Raw genomic sequence first — 23,891 nt, 5'->3', positions numbered from 1 at the left:
CATGTGTCAGTGCTATCTTAGGTCAAAAATTGGGGTATGACACACGTTAACTTTCATCAAACCCACGGTGGGAGGGTACCAAATGACATCCAAATCTTGCAAAGGGCTCAAATGCCTGCTATTTTAGGCAGTGACGGAGCCCTGACCATCCGAAAAAATTAACGACCATAGGTCTATTTTGCGAGATTTTATATAATTTTGTGTCGGTTTTAGGTTTTGGTTGATCCAAATTCTCGCAAAGTGGTGAAGTGGTCCACCCGAAAAATTTAAATAATTTAGTTATAGGCCTATTTTACGAGACTTTGAACAATTTTTAAACGGTTATAATTTTCCGCGGTTTCAAAAGTGACATACATGATTGTTATGATGCTTATACGCATGTTAGTGGAGACTTATAGTCCTACGAATTTGCATGAGTTTTAAATCTCCCCATAAATTAATGGTTGTTTTTGGTGGCTAGTTGTGTGGTGCTTCTTTTTTGTGATTCTTGAAATTGTCATACTTTGTATCTTTGTTAAGGCTTTTATTCCTTTGTACACATTGTGCTAGGAAGGCCTGTTTGTGATAATATATATCATTTTAATTTCTTCAAAAAAAAAATCTCCCCATAGTCCTGCATAAAATGATATGCAACACCACAGAGACAAGTAAATTCTACACATACCTACCCCAATTTCTAGTGCAGGAATTTAGCCTTACTTCTGTTCAGATTAGATTGAATTCCTGCATTTTTGTTTATTAAAAACGAATAAAGTTCAGAGAAGAAGTGAGATAATATTTAACTATTTTTACAACTACTTCCACCAATTAAAAAGCATACAAAAAAAAATTAAATTAACTATTAAAAAGCATACAAAAAAAAATATAACTAGTTTTTAGTGAATAAAAATTGTTTATAAAGTATAAACACTCAAATCAGATAAATATAAAATTAAATTAAATTGCAGTGAAAAAAATATAATATAAACCATATATGAAATTAATTTTTTGAAGAAAAGTTTAAATACTAAAATATTAATTATTTAAAAAAATACTTAAATGTTAATTGATATAAATTTTAGTATGAATTAATAATGCATTTTTATAGTTATCAGATAGTAGAACCGTTAGTTTTCTCAAACACTTCACACTACTACACATATGTGTTTTAGTAACATTCATCTTGCAACACTTGTTTAATAGTTACTAATATAGAGATTTTTCTAACATTTTTTAGTAAGTGTTACATTAGTGTCACTCTTTTTCGGTGGTGTTTATATCAAAACACATTCATATTCTACTGAAACAAAAAAAACAAAAAACATTTCAACTCTTTTAACACACACTCTCTCTCTCTCTCTCGTCTTCGAGCTAACCAGAAGCAAACGTTCGAACATGGCCTCAAAGCTAAATGTGCGATTACAATCACAGGTGAATTCACAATTCTTCAATTCCAAATTCAATTTCATCTTCGATTTCGAAATTGATTTTCAACTTCGATTTCGTATTTCATTCATCTTCGATTTTATTTGAATTCGTCTTTGATTCTGTATACGAATTCATCTTTCTGTATTCAATTTCATCTTCCATTTCGTATTTGATTTCATCTTCGATTATGTATTTGTTTTCATTTTTGGTTTTGCATCTCCTTGCTTATTTTTCTTTCACTTTGGTTTTACACGTTGAAAAGATGGTTGAGATGAAGTGTGAGTTTTGTATTGTGTTGGTTTTTGTTTTGATTTTGCTTTTGTTGTGCTTCATGGTAGAATGCTTGTTTTGTGTTTGATAAAATGTTGCAACCAAACTTTATGACACAATGCCTGTTTTCTGTTTGATAAAATGCTTCAATCAACCTTTATGGTACAGTGCTTAATGTTTGTCTGATAAAATGCTTGAACCAAATTTTATTTACTTCTCTAATCTCAGAAATGTGATTCTCCTGCATCTATGCTCTTAAAATGTTTTTCGATTCTGCAAAATGAACAGAATTGTTTGTTCGGAATGCGATTATGTGTAAATTTTAGATTTGATCTTAACTAAAATGTTGGAAACTTAGGATTGAAGAAATGGATATTAGTTCCTCAATGATACAGAAGCCGGACAGTTTCCCGTCACGCACAACCAAACTATTACTGCTTTAGCTCTGAAAGTGGGTGGCTATCAGAGCTATTAGAAACCTGTAATAGTGCAAAAGCAGACTTAAAGGTATCCTTTCTGTTTGCCCTGATGGTATGATGTCCATGTTAGTTTATGCCCGTGGCTAGTTTCCTTGGACAGGATTTTGCATAGTTTTCACATTTATGATTATCTAGTTCTATAACGCTGCAATTTGGCATGAGAAATTTAGATTGAACAAACAGTATGAAAGCTAACCTTTAAGATTAGTTTACTTGGCAATGTATGTGTTTAGTTGTTTGGCTGATTTATGTGTGTATAAGCTTCCCATTGCATAGGAGAAATGTAACTTTTCATGTTTGAAGCAATATAAAAACACAAGGAATCTCCACCTTCAGATTCATAGGACAAAAGTAAAATATCGCGATTAATTATTCCTAGTTTAGGATACTGCTACTAGAGTTATTGTCGAGGGTCTGTGGCCGGATCAGACAATTGTTTTCTATCAGCAATGTAACATGTGGTTTCCATTTCAAGAGATTTATTTGATCAATTGTTGTTTCTCAGGAGTACAAAGGAAACAAATAAATATAAAATAATTTGAGAGAGGTGCTATATTTTGCGAATACACTTCCTCACCAATTTCACAAACTCTCTATTTTTCTATTTTTTATTTTTATACCTGAAAATATTTTGAAAAATAGAACTGCTAGGGCGTAGTATGTATTGATCGTCACGCAACCTCATAGCTGCATATATTAAAGATCCTTAGTGTGTGTCTGTCAAAAAATATCACAGTTCATGAAAACTTGGATCCAATGTTTTGATTTCCATAGAATTGAGGAAACTTGTGGTGTTGCTCTTGGAATGGTAGATGCTGAGATATATATGTTCAGAATTTTCAATTCACTTCATATATTGGATCCAAATTTCTTCTCAGCAGTAGACATATTTGTAGTTAAATAATCCTTTTAAAAATGTCAAACTAGAGGTATGAAATGTGAAAACACACACAGCCATAAGGAGAGGGACACGCTAGTAAGAGATAACAAGAATAAATCTTGTGCATCAAAGAAGAAAAAACATAGGCAAGTTGTGATGCCACATAGCTTTATGATACGCCCTTGATATAATTTTCGCAAGATTGAGCATTTCCCATATACAAAAGCTCAGATACAAAAGCTCGTGTAATTTGGGGAGTTTATTTTAATTGAGTTCTGTCTCCACTATCTATGAAGTCTTTGTTGAATGCAAATTCCCCTGCTGTTGTTTATTCTAATTGAATTGTGAATTCTAAGATTATCTCTATTAGCTATTACACTTGTTTTTCTTAGTATCCTTGTTGAGCATGGTATCAACGTTGCAGCTTGGTAAGTTTCAATTGATAATGATTTTCATGACAGAATCGTCCTTTGCATTAAAATTGTTGCACAATACTGGTGATGAGATAAGGAAGGGATGTCTGCAATCTTGCTGGCAGAACATTATGAAGATGATTGCGGATAAGCAACGGCACAAGACAAAGGAGATTAAAGAGAAGGCTTGCATTTCTCATGTGCAGCTTGATGACCTTAAAGAAAAGGGGGGAAATTGTGTTGGATGAAAACTTAATTGTAATCATTTTTGTATGTAATTCAAATTGTGTTGTATAGTTCAAATTGTGTTGCATAGTTTATTTTCGTCATGCAAGAATAAGATCGGAGAAGAGGGGAACTTTTATAGAGTATGTAATTCAAACTAGTTATTAAAACTTGTGTCTAATATTGGTTAATTCAAATATGAATGAAGTCTAAGCAAAGACAAATTTGGTAAATTAAAAAAAATTAGTTTAGACAATTTTGCGACACTTTTTACAACTCCTCAAAAATTATAAATGTAACACTTTTTTATTGTTACAAGTGATACAAAAAGTGTTACAATAAGGTACCATTTGCGACATTTTTTGATTGTTACGGATAGTACTATAAAATGTAACTAAAACACTTTAGTAACATGGGTTTTACCTAACAATTGTTCAAGTGTTGCTAAATTTAATTAGTAACATTTTTCTTGATTTAGTTACAATTTTCAAGTGTTACTAATTGCCATTATTGTAGTAGTGTCAATTAGCTTATTAATTATGAGTCATTCGACATCAATCATAAATTATCAGCTATAAGCAATCAGCTATGTCATATTCGTATTAGTTGCATATGCGCTGTGTTATTAAAGTTTTCTACTCTGCGATTTACTTAGTCCCTCATGTATTTCCATTATTTTGTACATATATATAACTTGATAGATAGTACTTGTATGCACTTTTTGAAAAATAGACAGTACTTTTCTTCTTCCTCCTCACAAAACGTAAACCAGCACAAAGTCACAAACCACTAAAAAAAAAATTGTAAAATTTTTTAAAGGAAAAATGATTAAGTTTTTCGAATCATTTCCTTTTCGCTGTTTGGTAATTGTACCTATTCTCTACAACAACTCACCTAGCATTACGATAAATTAACGAAACGGTTCAGATCTATTTCTTTACGTGTCACTACAGAGCTGAAACGCCCAGTGCTTACAAATCATGTCGCGATTGTTGACAATTTTGAATTTCTTATTTTTCCATTCCCCAAGTCATGTCACAATGCTTGCCAACCATACCAATGATAACCTTAAAGTTCATTCTTCTTGCAAGCATTTTGGATACACCAACTTTCTTGAATCTCTACAATTTAGGTCCAGATGACCCTAAATTGTAAGCATTTTGGATAATATGGTTGGATGAATAAGTACAATGTAGTAGGATATTTTATAGAATACATGTTACATTGGATGAAAATTTGTAATCGTTTTAGTATGTCATTCAAATTGTGTTGCGTAGTTCTAACTGTGTTGCATAATTCATTTTCATTATGTAATTCAAACTTGTTATTAAAACTTGTATCTAATATTGGTTAATTCAAATATGAATGAAGTCTATGTAAAGACAAATTTTGTAGATTCAAAAAATTTTAGTCTAGACAATTTTGCGACACTTTTTACAACTTCTCAAAAATTATAAATGTAACACTTTAGTATTGTTACTAGTGATACAAAAAGTGTTACAATAATGTAGCATTTGCAACACTTTTTAATTGTTACAATAATACTATAAAATGTAACTAAAATTCTTTAGTAACACGGGCTTTACCTAACAATTGTTCGAGTGTTGCTAAATTTAATTAGTAACAGTTTTCTTAATTTAGTTACAATTTTCAAGTGTTACTAAATGTCATTATTGTAGTAGTGTGACATATTACCATAGGCTTAGAAAAGTTTCTAAACAATCAATCAAAGTCAATATTCACAACTTAGTCATTTAAGGCATTTTCTCAAAACAGCTTAACTGACAACTTATACCCACTAAACAATTCAATTTCTGTTCAAATTTTCCAGAAGCAAACCATACATGTATATACAGCTCCTAACCCATCCCTACAGCAATTCTAACACGTTGATTCCAAAAATCAGTTACGAAAGCTTTTGAAACAACTTATGGCTTTTAGCTTCTAGCTTTTCATTCCAAACAGCAACAACAACAACATTGCTACTACTAAGAGCCCAAAATACAGAGTTATCTCAGAATCCAAAGGCAATAACAGCTTATGCTTATAATTAATCAACATAACTTAAATTTCTTCTCAAAATACGCATGTTAGCGGAGGCTTATAGTCCTACGAATTTGCATGAGTTTTAAATCTCCCGCATAGTCGTGCATAACATGATATGCAACACCACATAGACAAGTAAATTCTACACATACCTGCCCCAATTTCTAGTGCAGGAATTTAGCACGCTTAGTCAATTACTTCTGTTCAGATTTGATTGAATTCCTGCATTTTTATTTATAGTTTCTTATTAAAAAGTAATAAAGTTCAGAGAAGAAGTGAGATAATATTAACTATTTTTACAACTACTTCCACCAATTCAGGGATTTAGTCAAACAAATGTAATATGCAATTACCTTTTCCCTCATAAAGCACGCGCTTCTGAAATTTCCCGAAGTTATTTTTCTCTACATATAGCTTTACTCTTTTTCTTTAAGGAAAATACCTTTGAGTAATTGTCACTACTACCTTTAACCGGAATTTAACAATATTTTGACTTTAAAAAAATAAAATTAATCATTTTTTTCTATTTTTAATACAATATTTCTATTTTTATCCTCTTATCCAATGTTATAAAGGCACTCTTTAACATTTTCCTTGTTTTATAAAATGGCGATTATGCAGCTCAAATGTCTTGAGCTAAAGGATAAAGAATTAGACCATTGGTTCAAACCCGAACAAAGCATAAAAAAAAAATATAACTAATTTTTAGTGAATAAAAATTGTTTATAAAGTATAAACACTCAAATCAAATAAATATAAAATGCAGTGAATAAAAATATAATATAAACCACACATTAAATTAATAATTTTTTTAAGAAAAATTTAAATACTAAAATATTAATTATTTAAAAGAAATACTTAAATGTTAATTGATCTAAATTTTACTATGAATTAATAATGCATTTTTATTCTTAGCAGAATTATATGGAGTTCTTGAAGGCTTGAATTACGCTAGGAATTTGGGTTTTTGGGCCGTTAAAGTGAATATGAATTCTTTAATAGTTGCGAATTGTATTAATGGAAATGGACATGGTATTGGAATTTGGTATTGAATTTTACTAGGTTGATTTGAACCACAGCCCCCACCAATACTCTATGAGAATCTCTAACCTTTACGCAAAATGACGAAAAGTGGGGCGTGAAATAAACGTTACTCCCTCTCTCTACAATAATAACACATTTTTGTTATTTTCAACTATATTAATTATTTCTGTACATACATGTCTCTATTTATTATACATGTTTATTTTCAATCAGCAATAAATAGCATGTGGAAAACATATATTGATTACAAACAACTTTAATACAAATATCCACTTTCTTAATTTCCGTATTTTAACAAAAGGGTCTTATATATAGGGACGAAGGTAATAATATTTTTAATAATCATTTTTAATCCACTATATATCATCCCCATCAGTCCCTTGCCTCGTGTCTTATCCACAAACACTAAGGAAAAATGGTGAATCTATCATCTTGCCTCTTACTTTTTTTGCTATCATTGCATTGTTTTGTGGCTAGCTTAGCTACGTATACAAAAAACATCACAACAGATCAATATGCTCTCCTAGCATTCAAATCACTAATTACTTCAGACCCCTATGATATTTTGTCTAATAATTGGTCAACTACATCTTATGTATGTAGTTGGGTTGGTGTCACTTGTGATGAGCGACACAATAGAGTCAACAGTTTGAAAATATCAAACATGAGACTTGGAGGCACTATTTCTCCAAACCTGGGGAATTTGTCGTTCCTTGTTATACTTAACCTCTCCCACAATAGTTTCAGTGGTCAGTTTCCTAAAGAGATATATCGGTTGCATCGATTGAAGGTTATTTCTATCTCCTTTAATGAGTTTGAAGGAGGAATTCCTGAAGTGTTGGGGGACTTATCACGACTTCAAATTTTGAAACTTGGCGCTAACAATTTTAGTGGTTTTCCTCCCCAATCTATTGGTAATCTTCGCCAGTTAAAAAGTTTGGATATTAGTCAGAACATGTTGTCTGGACCCATACCTCAAACAATTTCAAACATGTCTTCACTTGAATATCTTGGTTTACAGTATAACTACTTTTCAGGTAAACCTAGCTTTGATTTTCTGTGTCATATTTTCTATATTTCTTGTATTCACACTATTTATGATTTTATAATTTCAATATAGGATTTATTACTCCTCCCGTACCACACTAACAGCCGCACATATGACCAATTTATAAAAATTCATAATAAACTCCGCACAGGTAGAGCGTGGAAGCCCAAATTATGTGTCATAAAAAGTATTTTCAATGTCATTTACATCGAGAAATAATAAAAGATTAATGATAAATTTGATAATAAATATAAAAAACATTGAAATAAATAATCATTAAAATATATTGTCTGAAGCATAATTCTATCGTTTCCCTAAACTTGAGGAATCCGCTTTGTTAAGCTTTACCTGAAAAACAATAGCTTCAATGGTCAGTTTCCTAAAGAGTTATGTCGGTTACGCCGATTAAAAGTTCCTCATATCAATTATAACGAGTTTGAAGTTGGAATTCATGTAATCTTGGGGAACTTATGAATCTATTGGCAACATTCAGTGGTTGAAAGAATTGGATACTAGTCACAACAGACCAATACCTCAAACAATTTCAAACATATATTTACTCAAAGTTCACTATTTATTTTCTAACTGCTTTTCAGGTACTCCAACCTCAGATATAATGCGTCATCTTAGTTTGTTTTTCACTATCTGTGATTTAAGAATTTTACTAAAAAAACAGCACAGTCGTTGAAAGAGAGAGAAAGTAGAACAAGGTAAACAGAACAGCTCTTGTTCCTCTCTTCCACCTTTCTTCACTCCGATTGCTTTTCCTCTGACACCGAGCAAGGCTTCCGCGTTTTCTCCGTCGACCCCTTCCACGAAATTTTCCACCGTAATTTCGGATCAAATCGTGTTTTCCATCTTTCATCTAAAAAGGTGTTCGATTCGACGACGATGGCGAACTGCGTTTCGATTTTAGTCCTTGTCGGATCAAATCCCCTGTTCTGTTTTCTCTCTTCCTCGCGTTTACCTTGTTCTACTTACTCTCTCTTTCGACAGTTTTTTTAGTAAAAGGAGAAGAAGAATGAGGTCGCAGGAATAGGGGAAGATGGGAGGTGAATACTTATTTTTAAGTAAAAAAAATACTTTTTAAAATTTTAAATCTCCACCCTTCATTATTTTTTTGACACGTGTCTTGCATCCAAAACCTAAATGGACTAATTGGAGCTAATCTGAAGCATACCAGACTCCTAACAACAAGGACTAAAATCAAAATGTGTGCAACTTACATGGTTTGTTTTTTTTTTTTTTATAAAAAAAATGCATGAACGAAAACGAAAAACTCGCCAACTTACGGGGACTAACTACATATTTAAGCCAAAATTATATCATGTAGTCCAATATATTTTCAAACTTACTCTGTCATAATAAAATTAGTTTCTAATATTCCTCTATTCCATCTTCGTTGGTGTCTGGATTTGAAAAATTGGTTTGGTAAGAGACAATAGATGTTTTCCTCATATTGAAATGTTAACTTGAAGAGGAAAATTAAAATATAATATATGAATCATACAATGTTCAAAATGTCATTCACATCTTAAACATTAACCGAAGATTCTCTAAAGACACAACATGTGTTCCCACTACTAAAAATTGTGTTAGGTTATTAGAAAAAAGTAATGGTATTAACTACAAATTTTTAATGACTTTAATAGAAAATTAAAAAGCTAGGCTTATTTTTTATTTTTTTTAGCAAAAAAAGCTAAGCCTATTGATTAAATAACAAATTAAATAAAAAAAATAAAAGATAACAAACTCATAAAAAGTAGGAGTTTGAAGGGAAAAAAAAAGAAATTATAGAAAGCAATAATATAAAACATGTGAGATTTCATCAATTAGTACACTCTAATTTTTTTCAATTTAGTTTCGCGAACGAGCATGGGTCTATTGGATTATGCTCGTGTTGTGGGTTGATTGTTTTTTGGTCACAATGAGTTAGGTTATATGTCCTCCCACTTTTAAATTTGATAAACTTTGGGTGGAGCAGATCCTTCTGCATCCCATTAGCTTAAAAAAAATTGACACTTTATCAATACGAACCATCCATGACTTTGTATGGCTTCTCTAATAACAGCAAGACTTAGTTCTTCAAATATGTAAACACGTCAATATCAAAATTCCCCTGAAATGAAACATCCAAATTAAAGCATAAATGACCCATCCTTCACTACTACTTAAAACACGCAAACACCATTTCTATCATAGTCATGTTAACAACATAGTAATTGATTCCTCAGTTTATATAAATTTAATCCCATGCACAATTTGTTAACACAATCAATCATTTTTAGGCTGTATTGAGTGGTGGGGCAAAATCAAAGTTATAATACAAGTTCTCCTATATAATATGGATTGTTGTGAAGTATTTTTATTATACGCACCTTTGCAATCTGCTTCACATTAATAACATATTTGGTATCTAATTGGAATTGGATTTATAATTTTTGTGCATCTTGCAATCTCATCTATTCAAAATAGATAACCATAGTTAGCTATTCCTATTGCTCCAAATTATAAAAAAGCAATATGGTTAAACAATTGACCTACCACAAAATATGAAATTACTGTATACATCAAATTATTGTATACAAATGAAACAATAACATGTGATTATCAAACACTAACTAAAGAGCAATGATATTATGACAACCAGAAATCAACAACCTTTGCTTACACTGTATATGCCATGAAGCAATCATAAACTTGCATGGAATCCAAGGTGGTAAGAAAATATTAAAAAATTCAATTTGTTCTCAAAAGCGTATTAATTTACGGTGGAGGACAACCTTTCGGTTGTCAGTTTATCATTTCTCCTAACTAAATCCTATAGTGAAGGGTCGCTCGCTATTGAGGCTGCTTCTGAAAATGCCAAGATATATTGAGGGTCATTGCATATATGTGGAATAGATGCATACATGCATTATTCTAACTGCATTATTCCAACTTTAAGAAGAATGACGGTACATATACTTTGAGGGACCTATTTGTTCCTTTTCCAGACCTTACTCCCTCTCCTGCTTTCCTTCCTCTTATCCACTCACTTAAGAAGGCTGCATTATTCAACTTTAGATATTAGGCCCGTTTGTTATAGATTATTAAAAAATAATTTTTCTTTGTGTTTTTAAAAATGGATTTTTTAGAAATTTATTCAAAAATAGTGGAAGTTATTTCAAACTCATTTGATATAAGTTAAAAAAAAAAAGATTATGACATTCGCTAACTTAAATATTCATTGTTCGAAATTTTATATCGTATAAATCACATATTTAAAAATGGTTTTTAGGAAAAACAATTTGAAATAGTTTTTTTTAGAGATTTTTTCACAATTTTATTATAAAAAAAATTACAACAAAATGATGAAAATTTTAGATTACATTTTAAGGTAAGCTATTCAAACAAATTTTTCTTTTCAAGCTTTCCTTAAAATTTTCTTTATTAAAAAAATCGTAACAAACTTATTACACTACAAAAATCTATTGTAAAAAAAGTTATAACAAACGGGTACATTATAAAACGAGTTTCTAGCAAAGAACTATCAACATTTATAAGTAAATTTTTCTATTAATTTTTTTTTCTATTAATATAACATTTATCTCTTACAATCGTTTTTACCGTTATATAAAAATAAATAATAAACTATATGTACATTAATTGGCTTAATTGCAGTTTTTCTCCCCTTTTTTGTTCGATTTATGGATTTTTGTCCTCCATTTCTAAATTCAAAATTTTGATCCTTTAATTTTTCCAACTTCTGGTGCGGTACAATTTAAAATGATGTGACATTACACAAATTGAATCCACATATTAAATATAAACTTTGAGTAAATAGACAGACAATTACCCCAAAATTGTAAGTTTCGTCAATTACCTCCCCTGAAATTGCACAACGTTAATCAATTTACCCCCTCTGTCAAATTCTTCTGTTAGTCAACATGAAATTTTGCAAATACCCCGTTGAAATTTTGCACTTATGTGCAAAATGCCCCCTGAACTTGAAAATTTATATTTTTTTCTTATCCTTAAAAGTTACTGCATTATCACTGAATTCTAGAGCATATTAGCTAAGTTTTGACGGTATACAAGCATATATTGACAGTATGGTAGAATAAATTGGCAGTATTTGGTAAACCCTACATTAATGTTAAAAACTCAAGAATATTTACAAAACAAAGATAAAAACATTTCTTTGTTCCAACATCAGATGTTGTTTTTTCTTTTTCAAGTTCTCCTTCACCCCATTAGAGATCAAAAGGATGTTGGCTATCATGTTTTTTTATTCTCTTGAAAAAACATAATGAAATATACATAATATAATATTATTACCATTCCTTGGAATTCTAATGGGGGAAGAAGACCACAATTCCTTCAAGATCTTTTATAAAGTGAGAGAAGTAACAAATTTATGTATTTTTTCTTGAAACTGAGCGAAGTATGTTGGTGTACAGTGTGCAGTGCTCACAATATAAAGGAAGTGGAAATTTATGGTGTGGTTAAAATTAGCAATAACAAAGCCATATATTTTGACATCTTGTTTATGCCAATCATATGTCATTTATGTGCTTCATTATGTATGTCATGCATTAGTTTTCCATCTGAAAGGTGTGGCTCTACTTTGCTATGCTGACTTTCATATCATTAGGCTCTAATACATGGTTAATGTTTGATCGCTTCAGGGAGCATATATGGTTGTATACCGTCAAAACTTAGTTAATATGCTCCACAATTCAATGATAATGCAGTCACTTTTAAGGATAAGAAAAAAATATAAATTTTCAAGTTCAGGGGACATTTTGCACATAAGTGCAAAACTTCAGGGGGTATTTGCAAAACGTCATGTTGACTAACAGAAGAATTTGACGGAGGGGGTAAATTGATTAACGTTGTGCAATCTCGAGAGGGTAATTGACGAAACTTACAATTTCATGGGGTAATTGTCTATTTACTCCTTAAACTTTTATTACTTGTAAATTCTATATTCAATAATTGATAGTAAGTTTCAATTAAAATATAATTAAATAAGTAAAAAAAAACTAATTTTTCCCTCCACACTATTGCATTTAATCTAATTTTTCCCTCCACACTATTGCATTTAAAGTTTTTCTAAAGTCAAATTATCTTCCTAATGCTATGTGCCAAATCCATATCTGATCACAATTTACGTGCTATTGTTTTGAAAAAGAATAATCACCTATTCTGATGGCAATTTAGTTGCTATTTTTTTGGAAAGGAGTAATCTCTTGCTCATAAAGCTTAACCCACAAAATTTAACCTAATTTTTCCCACACTATTGCATTTAAAGTTTATCTAAAGTCAAATTATCTTCCTAATGTTATGCGCCCATGCATATCTGATCACAATTTACGTTCTATTTTTTTGGAAAGGAATAATCACCTACTCTGATGGCAGTTTAGTTGCTATATTTTTGGAAAGGAGTAATCTCTTACTCATACAGCTTAACCTATCTCGCAAAATTTGACCTAATTTTAACCTAATTTTATTATATGGTAAAGTAACAACGTCTATGGTAATTAATATTATGATTTGAATTAGGACAATTATGACATTCAACTAAACTATTTTGTTACATGTTAGCGCCAAATATTACCTTCGATACGCACGGGTCAATGGTCTAGTTGTTTAATAAATAAAAACTGTGAACCCTAAAATTTCATATTTATCCAACATTTACAACCGAAAGACGAAGGATGCTGTACTGCGATTTTCAATTCAGTTAAAAACCATGAACCCTAACTTGTAACCCATTGCATAATTCCCCCAAACAACATAAATAAACCTGCCAATGTACACAACAACCAAACGTTATTGTGACTAAAAAAAACAACAACCCTATAAATATAACCCAAGATAATTCAATAAAACCACCCAAATACTATATTATTATTTTCAATTTTGATATTTTGTACTTTGATGCATCCTCTTTCTTTTTAAACTCCTCTTTCAATTATGACATTTTACCCATAAATTGCAGAGCCATAAATGTTTTACCATATACATTCTACACCCTTAAAATTGTTGTCATTTTATCGGCACAATTCTGAGTGAACCGAAGGTCTAAAGAGACCGCAATTGAGAAGAGAAGCAACGATGATTGACGAGAGAAGAAAAGTAATGTTGTATGAGAAGATATCAAGATGAAATGAAAGTATATATAAAGGTTTTTATTTATGATTAAAAAGATATAACTTTATAATTCTAATGGTGTGCTTCTCTGAACTTTATTTAAGATCTCAAGTATAATGTGTCAATTTCAGTGGGTTAGTTCAACTTCTTACAAAAAAACAATCTAAGAAAAAAATTCTTGTTTCTAGGGTTGAATTGAGGAAAAAAAATTGGGGATTCCAACTTGATAGATTTTGTTAAGGTTTATTTCTGTTGCTTAAAATATAAAGAGAAATTAATTTTGGTCGATAGGATGGTTAGATTTTTTGTTCACAAAATGTACTTGGATGTTAGTCTACAATTCTGTTATTACTAGATTATACATGAATTTTATAATAACTTTTCAATGAAATTATTGGTTCTGAATGACCTTACATTGGTCTCTATCTCCTAATCAAAATTTTAATTATAAAAAATAAACAGCGCTAAAATAATTAATCTGGACAGTACAATAATACTTAGATGTAAAAGTTACACATATGCATGTAAAACTCCATTGCTTAACAATATGACTTTCTTGAGGGGTGTTAGATTTGACGATAATAATTTAAATGAAAGTCTACCAACTGATTTTATCAACCTGCAACTTTGATAACTTGAAAATCTCACTTTATGTATGTTTGTTGTTTGCTTGTCTTCTAGTCATGTGTAAGTAATATTGATAATATTATTTGAAGAACCATGATCAATTGACAACTCACATTGATGCACTCTTAGATTTTACATAAAATGAGATTATTGTTTCTCATGAACCATTCCTAGATCAACATGGGATATCTCTTTCCTAATCAAAATTTTAATCATAAAGAAATAAAGAACCTAAGAATAACAAACTTGGACACTTGTCAAAAAAAAAAAAACTAACTTGGACAGCACAATCATATACTTTGGATGTAAAAGATGTAAGTTTAAATTAAAACATTATGTTTGTACTATCATTTACAATACCCATTCTAAATTTCAAGTCCCATGATAATTTCATGTAAAATAAGAAATATTATTAATGTTGTATGAAAAAAGAGATTATAAGTTATTATACAAAATTACACTTCATTATAATTTGAGGAAGAAACTTTATAAAAAATAGAAAATAAAAGTAATAAATGGTAAATAATATGATAGGAAAATAAAATATTATTAACGATTCATATTAATATTGTAAAACAACTTATAAAATAAGACAATTTTGTTTTTAGTGATGAAGGTAGTATTTAACTATTTATTTTGATTGGGTGTTTGAACTATCCTGATTAAGTATTTGTCTTTCCTTTTTTTCATTGTTAAATTAAAGGTGAAATTCCAAAAGGGATATTGGGTGATCTTACGCAACTGAAAACATTGTACCTTAACGATAACCAGCTTTCAGGTAAGATTTTTTCATTGACAACATATTCTGTTTATTATAATGGTTTCTCTATAGTAGTATATGTTTAATGATGAAAGTGTCCAGGTTTTGCGAAATCCGTATTTCTGAGATTTAATTTAAGATTGGCAACAATCCCCTTTTGCCTCTAAAACATATCACACAATAAATTAAGATTGATCGCAATCCGATTTGTTTGTAAATTTTCATAAAACTATATATCTCTTTCCAATTTATTATCACTATAATATTCAAATTTTAGTTTAAGATGTAATAGATCCCACACACTAGTCACAAAAAGAGCGGTTGAGGCATCATAACACTATTTGCTAAAACAACCGATAAAATTAGTGGTTCGATTAACTTATAAGTCATCAATTATTAGCTATCAACTAACTTATTATGAATATGAAATTAAATGAAAAAAAATTTGTTTATTTTTTTTTTCAATTAAGACAACAGTTGTAAAAATTAGAAAAAAATTGATAAGCTTAAAGCTAGTGAACATATTAGTTATAAACTCGTAATCAAATAACGGTTACCAAATAGATCTTTTTTAATTAGTCATATGAGCTTATAAGTTATAATCTATCGATTATAAGATAACTTATTGCTTGCTAAAAAGTCTCATAACTCTTCTTAACTCGTAAAAGAATTTCTTAGTAAAAATACAAAATTAAAAGTATTTGCCTTATAGCTATATAGATCTTTTTTAATTAGTCATATGAGCTTATAAGTTAGAATCTATTGATTATAAGTTAAGTTATTGCTTGCTAAAATGTCCCATAACTCTTCTTAACTCATAAAAGAATTTCATAGTAAAAATAAAAAATTAAAAGTATTTAATTTGCCTTATAGGATCCTTAATTCTTTCACCGCTTGTTCGGAAAAAAAATGATCTCAATCCATGACGATAGACTAGTTAATAAATATATTTATTTTATTTATAATTTAAATTTTATTCAAGAAGAAAGGGAAAAAAGTAAGGACATGCATAAACATATTTTATTTAGAACACTCTCGAAATATCATCCCTACGTTTTTAACCAATAAAGAAGCTCATCAAATAGTGTTGATTCCTACAATCCCAACTAGCATATTTTAGTAAGAATACTCTCGCAATATCATCCCAATATCAAGCACAAGACGTACAAGATATCCTCAATTACAAGAATACACAAGCGAATCAAATACATTGCTTAAACCTGTAAAATTGCTAACCAAATATAGACAGATCTAGAGCAGCAGAACACCAAATAATTCCAGTCCAAAAACAGAAAATGAGTCAAGATGACAACATGTCAAGTCAGAAAATTTGATGTTTGTCTTAATAAATATTAAATGTGATATTAATGTTACACACATGCAGATGAAATTCCATAGCTTAACAACATGACTTCTTTGAGGGTGGTCAAATTTGGCCATAACAATTTAAATGGAAGACTACCAAATGATTTTTTCAATAAGCTTCCTCAACTTAAATTTTTTACATTAAACAACAATCAATTTGAAGGAAGCATTCCACAATCAATTGGTAACTGCACATCGTTGATATACTTAGATTTATCATCAAACTTTCTCACAAGTATGTTGTATTTTCTATCTCGACATATTTACCTCCAAAGAAGATTCATAATTATCATTTTTTCAATTATTTTACATTTCCTAAAAGCATTCATTTACCTTTTTTTTTAATTGGATTTCATCTTTTTATTTTAGAATCATATTCTCTTAATATTCATACAAAAATCTCTTAATTGAAAATAATCTTTAATATGAACAACTTATCGTAAAAGATGCATAGTTAACCCTTAAGAAATAGAATTACAAATTCAAAAAAATTATTCCAGACTTTTCTCATCAATAAATTTAATGAAGTGTGTAGTTGGATAATAAAGTGTTAAGTTCAATGATATAATAAGCACTGTAGTCTAAAAAAGTTCTAAAGATGTGTAGAAGTTGGCTAGTAGTATAAAAAAAGAGTATTAAATGCATGCAGTAGAGAGAAGTGTATATAACTCTCTCCTGAAATGTGTAGAATATTGTTGTATTATGTAACACCCCGTTATTCCAAGCAATTAAATAATAAATAATAAATCAGAGTTTAACACCAAACGGGCATGTCACACTACTTTTCAAAATTTCTTAAATAGAATATAATACTATTTAATAAACATCAACTTTATTAGTTTCACCAAAACCTTGCAGCGGAATATTTTTCATTAGATAACATCAACATCAATGTTTAATTCTCCAATAAATAATCCTGGCATAAAAGCCTCATCAAAATAATTCAAACGACAAATAAGGGCTCCACAACATGTTCCAAAATATGATACACAAGGAATGAAAACTATAACAACTAAGTCCTATCCCCTTACGTATCAGAGCCCTAGACACTTGAGCCACCATCTACTACTCTGGATCACCTGCAAGTTACCCATAGGAAGGGCAACATTTCCAAGCAGAAGGGGTGAGATTCACAAACAACAATAATAGATAAATAATTCATCAATTGAATCTAACACCCTAATATCATCAACATTTCAATATATATATATATATATATATATATATATTTCATAATCACATCATTATCAACATATTCAACTTCAACAATAGCAGAAACTACAACTCAATCAATAACAACGACTCATGCAATGACATTCACCACTAAAACTCCTCAACAAATGCGACTATACACATGCATGTGGTACTATTTTACAGGGCAGAAGCCCTCACCGAATTGGAATGGTTAAAGCATTCACAGGGCATAAGCCCTTAACAATTTGAACAACAAGGTGTTCCAGGGCATGAGCCCTCCCGCTTTGAACGACAAGGCGTTCCAGGGCATTGAGCCCTCCCACTTTATATGATTATGCAATGACTCCACCTGTGTATATCTACATACAACTCGACAATGCATACAACGACAACCACTATTCATCAATGCATATATGTAAATATGACTTCACCTCGACAATCCAATTAATAATACTTCAACCTTTGAAAAGAGTTCAACAACATGTATAATTTATTTAAATATAAATATACATCACAGCCAGCAATAATCCATCATAATTAATCCGACAATTCCATGAAGATACATAATTAATCATAATCATGCTCCTACATCTAATTCATTCAACATTATTCGATTACGTAGCAACAGCTTCAGATACTGGGCAACTCGCCTCGCGAGTGCATTTGCTCGCTATGGCGAGCTCAAGAAAAAGGTTACTCGCCGTGGCGAGTACGAGGCAAACGAGAAAAATGTGCTCTCGGGAGTTTTGACATTTTTCTCCCTAAAACTTCATTTTTAAGCTCCCTATTCATCTTTTTAATCTAAAAATTGTCCCAGTCCTCTCTAAAAACATTCAGGCACTCAAAACTAACCAAATTACACCTTATAACAACAATTTAAAATCAAGGTTCTCACTCACTAACTCGCCATAGTGAGTGGTTCTGCTCGCGAGGCGAGCCATAAAGATTGTTCACTCGCGAGGCGAGATAGGCTACTCGTCGGGGCGAGCGATGAATATCTGTACGGGCAGAATGCAGGTTTTTCCCCAAAAATCCCAATTTCCTCAATTTCACTCGCCAAATAAGTTTACAGATGTGTAACTAAATGTTGTATGCAGTCTGGACATAATTCTAACACCAAACAAAGGTTTCTACACTCTTTTCCATTCAAAACCAAGGAATCATAACCTAGACCCAAATTCCCAATTTTTAACCAAAAACATGTTAAACCAAAATCAGAATTACAATCTATACTATTGAAAGTAAACCTCACCCTTACCTTAGTTCAGATGAACAAATTCTACAGGATTTATGGTTCACTTGGCTCTTCTCCCTTGTTCTTGGTTTTTCTCCCAAAACTTGATTGTACGTAAAACAGTTTCTGACTTCTCTTTTTCCTAACTCCCAACACTTAACTCCCCCTTTATTTCATTTAACTCCCTCTTAATTCTATTAATTCTAATTAAATCCCTAGACTCCAAAATAATAATAACTCCCACTTATTCTAATTAATATCAAAATAAATCATATAATAAAATATAACACACCACAACATCCACATAAATCATAAAGAAATAAAATAACGACTAGGACGTTACATATGATGCATGCAGAAGTCTTTCCCGAGGCCTATAAAAATGGTAAAGCTTTTCATTTGTATGCTAAGCAAGTAAAATGCAAGAAAATAAAAATCAAAGTATCCTCTTAACAAGTAGATATTGTCCTTCTCTTAAATTTTATGTCTTCCTCAATTTCTCGCAAAGGCTCGCTATAACCTCCTCATTTTTAAAAAAATGTGTCATCAAAGTTTATGTTACAATAAGAAATCCTTCCATGGTCATGGAGAATAATGAAGCAATGTATTTTCATGTTCCACTTCTAAAAGGGAGTCCGTATGATAATATGCGTATCATAATGAAAGCTTTTCTTCGAGCACATGATGTTTGAGAGGTAGCTGAAAACCGATATAAGGAATCACAAGATGAAGATTCGTTAAATCAAGCACAATGATATATTTTGAAGGATTTAAGAAATAGAGACAAGAAATATCTCTTCCTCATCTATCAAGCACTAGATAAATATGAGTTTGAAAATATTTTAAATGCAACATCCTTTAATGAGGCATAGAAGAATCCTTAAACCTCTTGCAAAGGTGAAGACAAAGTAAAGAAGACATGTCTCCATACTCTAAGAGGTGATTTCGAATCCCTACATATGAAAGAGATAGCTTCTATTTTTGAATATTTTTTCAAGATTATTGTTGTTTCAAAACAATTTAAAAGAAATTCTTAATTAGAAATTAAAACATGTGAGAAATATGGAGAAAATACTCCTCTCTTTAGATCCCAAATTCGAGCATTCTGTTGTGTCAATTGAAGAAACCAAGGATTTGAAGTATATGACGATAAAAACTTCAACGATCATTGCAAGTTTATTGGGATAAGCACAAGAATAAATAAGAGATCATAAATAAATTCTACAAGATGCACTTAAATGAGAAGTAAGAAAGACAAAGAAATGAGAAAATCCAACAAAGTTGAGGTAGAGGTTGAGCACGAGGTTGCGGTCAAGAATAATTTGGATCTGTCAACAATGGACGAGGTTTAGACTTCACTAGCAACAATTATGAGAAAGGAGAAACCTTAACAAGAGGAAGTGGATGAGGATATTGTTGTTAAAATGTTTTCCATTACGCTTCAAAATGTATTTTTTCAAAGAATAGAGTCGAGGAAGAGATCAACTATGTGAAATTATAGGATTGGAAGTTTTAAATAGTGAAGCTATCATGTTGAAGTAACGATGGATGCCAAGAAAATTCATCGTACCTTGACAAAGGTGCAAACTACCTTTGTTTGGGAAAACAGTCATGTTTGTGGATTTTCATGAATCGATAAGTGAAAATGTCTCATTTGGTTGTGATTATAAGATTCCAGTTAAAGGAAAAGGTACCAAAGAGAAGCTCTGAAGACTTAGAAGGTGATCAGAAGAAAGGCAACAAAAAGTCAAATATTTGAACAAAAGATGCATCAAGCCTTCAAGACTTTGATAGGAACAAGTTTTGTTGGAAACATAATATGATGGAACTAGATTATGAAAAAGCAAGTTTTGATGGACACGTTACTCTGACCAATTTTCTCTTCTTATGTTGGAATGTCGCTTTCCAGTTCTGATTGTACTTTTTGTCTTCTTTTGACCATGTGAAAAAACAAACAAAATTTTCAAAGGCAAAGAGAATAAAACACATCATTTCCAAAGAAGCAAATAATCTCTCTAGAACTATTCAACGAAATTATCCATTAGAGGAAAAATATTTCAAACCTAATGAAAGTTTCTCAAAGACGATTTGGATGTGCTAGCATTCTTCAAATAACGACTCTTTCATTCTCTCATATTTAAGAACCTGAGTAGTTTGACGAACATAAGAGACTTCACATAATTTAAAAGTGCCAAAACTCTGTCAAAATATAAAGTGCACAAAGACTTAGAAAATTCTTAGAAACTCTATATCTTGGAATTTCTAAAGTATAAAAAAGTTAATTGAGCTTTAAGTTTAGTTTACCGTTCTTTGGGTACAAAATGTAAACAATCAATTTTATTTTTAATATTTTATTGAAGAATGGATATGTGTGAGGCAAGGAAATTTTAGGCTTGTGTGTTTATGTAATTATAATCCTTTGTGATTATAGTGGAAAATCCCTTAAAAGTACAAGGTGTCTGGACTAACCTCGATTTTAGGGTGAACTAGAATAACAGCTTGTGTTGTCTCTATCTCTATCTCTCTTTGATTATCTTGATTTCTTTGTTTTGTTAGAAAGATTTTTCAAAAAAAGGGAACACAATTCAACCTCATCTTCTTGTGTTTTTCTCACCTTCAAAGATAATATCTTAATTTGTTTGAAAAATGGATGACTTGAGTTGATTTCAAATGTCTATTATGTCCCAAACTTAAAGAATAGTACTTTGAGATGAGGAAAGCTTTTAGAAAAAGGATATAATATTAAGTTGAAAGATTTAAGTATCTCCATCAAATATGAGAAAAATAATCTCATCACAAGGTTCTAATGTCGATAAATAGGATTTTGTTGTTGAATATCCAAAATGATGTGGAAAAATGTATCAAAGCTTGCTACAATGATCCATCATGGTTTTGACATCTTCCGTTTGCGTAGTTAAATTTTTGAGGCTTCAGTTTGATGTTGAAACAAAATATGGTTTAGGATGCTTTTTGCAAAGGATATAAGTTCAAGAACCAAGAAGTCGTTCAAGCTTATAAATGTGGACGTCTATACACTGATATAAAAGTTCATGTCCATTGATTTTACTATTTTGCCCCTATGAGGGGCAATTTGGTAAATTACAAATTAGTTGAGTTTTTTTTTTGAAGGTTGGTCTATGAATTTCCATTTTTGCCCCTAACCAATTTTTTTAATTATTTTTCAATTTTTATATTTTTAATAACTTTTAATTATTTTCCAATTTTTATATTTTTAACTATTTTTAAATTTTTTCTCTCAAATTCAGTTGCTTCTACATTGCCGTTGTGAAAGATTAAGGTATCGTTTGACAAACTTCTCTACATTTTTAAGGAGAAGTTAGGCCAAATACAATATCAAATTGTTGAATGCTACTTCAAAAAATTGAATGGAATGAGCTTTGGCCAAAAGTTGTTGAATACTACTTCAAAAAACTATTTCTCGACAATTTATTTCACAAGTATCCCTCTTCAATTCATGTTGGGAACATTTTCTTTTATTTTTTAATATTATTTTTGGATAATATGTAATCATAATTCACACATCATTGGTTCCTTTTTTATTCCAATTGTTTTCATCCTAAACATTATTCCAATTCCCAATCTCATAAACTGATTATATGATCTCTAAATCAGCTCATACATATTTTATGATGAATCACAATGTTCCGTTGTTTTAACATCTTTTCTTTCGAAGAATTTTTTTTAAGTCGTGATTATCTAAGGTTATTATTTGACCTTAGATAAACATTAAATGTAAAAGTGTGGAGGGAAAAATTAGGTTAAAATTAGAGCTGACATTTTGCAGAAATTAAATCTAGGGTTAATATAGTAAAGTCACGTGAAAAAATATGTTAAATCTAGGGTTAATATTGCGTCACAGATTAACATTTAGAAAGAAAATATGACATTTTGCATAAATTAAATCTAGGTTTAATATAGTAAAGTCACACGAAAAAATTAGGTTAAATCTAGAGTTAATATTGCGTCACGGGTTAACATTTAGAAATAAGAGATGTCATTTTGCATAAATTAAATATAGGGTTAATATAATCTATTTAGTAAAATTAAAGAGAAAAATTAGGAGCGATTTGTTTATTTTGATTTCCCTAACAATTAACATTAACATTCGATTAAATTAAACAGGGTTAATTAAATAGGGTTAATACAGTAAACTTAAGCAAATAAGTTAGGTTAAATCTAAGGCAAAATTTTGCGTTCGGGTTAATTAACTTTAAGAAATAAAATAGGTTAAGTATAGCCAGATGAGTTAACATTTATAAGTAATAGATTATGTTAAGTATAGCAAGACGGGTTAACGATTATTGCATTCCAAAAAAAATAGCATATAATTGGGAACATCATTTTATTTTACTCTAGATAAACATTAAATGCAAAATTGTGGAGGGAAAAATTAGGTTAAAATTAGAGATGAGATTTTTCATAAATTAAATCTAGAGTTAATATAGTAAAGTCACGCGAAAAAATAGGTTAAATCTATGGTTAATATTGCGTCACGGATTAACATTTAAAAATAAGATATGACATTTTGCATAAATTAAATCTAGGGTTAATATAGTAAAGTAACACGAAAAAATAAGGTTAAATCTAGGAAATCTAGAGTTAATATAGTAAAGTCACGCGAAAAAATAGGTTAAATCTAGGGTTAATATTGCGTCGCGGATTAACATTTAAAAATAAGATATGACATTTTGCTTAAATTAAATCTAAGGTTAATATAGTAAAGTCACACAAAAATTAGGT

At 30.3% G+C, this 23,891-nt stretch overlaps 1 protein-coding gene and 1 long non-coding RNA gene across 3 annotated transcripts in view; both read left to right on the top strand.

Moving 5' to 3' along the window:
• Positions 1–1,133: 1,133 nt before the first annotated feature.
• On the top strand, positions 1,134–3,752 carry LOC25502855 (uncharacterized). Of its 2 annotated transcripts, XR_005643346.1 has the most exons (3): positions 1,134–1,410; positions 2,036–2,184; positions 3,498–3,752. It is a non-coding gene; the product is annotated as an uncharacterized lncRNA (long non-coding RNA). The 2 variants fall into 2 exon arrangements; XR_003007713.2 differs by lacking the exon at positions 2,036–2,184.
• A 3,427-nt stretch (positions 3,753–7,179) lies between these two features.
• LOC25502853 (probable LRR receptor-like serine/threonine-protein kinase At3g47570) overlaps positions 7,180–23,891 on the top strand; it is a 31,528-nt gene continuing 14,816 nt past the window's right edge. Inside the window, exon 1 of the mRNA XM_039829090.1 lies at positions 7,180–7,801. Within this exon, the coding sequence (XP_039685024.1) occupies positions 7,180–7,801 (622 nt within the window). The remainder of the gene's footprint in view (positions 7,802–23,891) is intronic.

The sequence above is a fragment of the Medicago truncatula genome, chromosome 8 (assembly GCF_003473485.1).
Source record: "Medicago truncatula cultivar Jemalong A17 chromosome 8, MtrunA17r5.0-ANR, whole genome shotgun sequence".
Taxonomy (NCBI): domain Eukaryota; kingdom Viridiplantae; phylum Streptophyta; class Magnoliopsida; order Fabales; family Fabaceae; genus Medicago; species Medicago truncatula.
The sequence above is the reverse complement of the archived record's forward strand: the minus strand, read 5'-3'. Positions and strand labels throughout refer to the sequence as shown.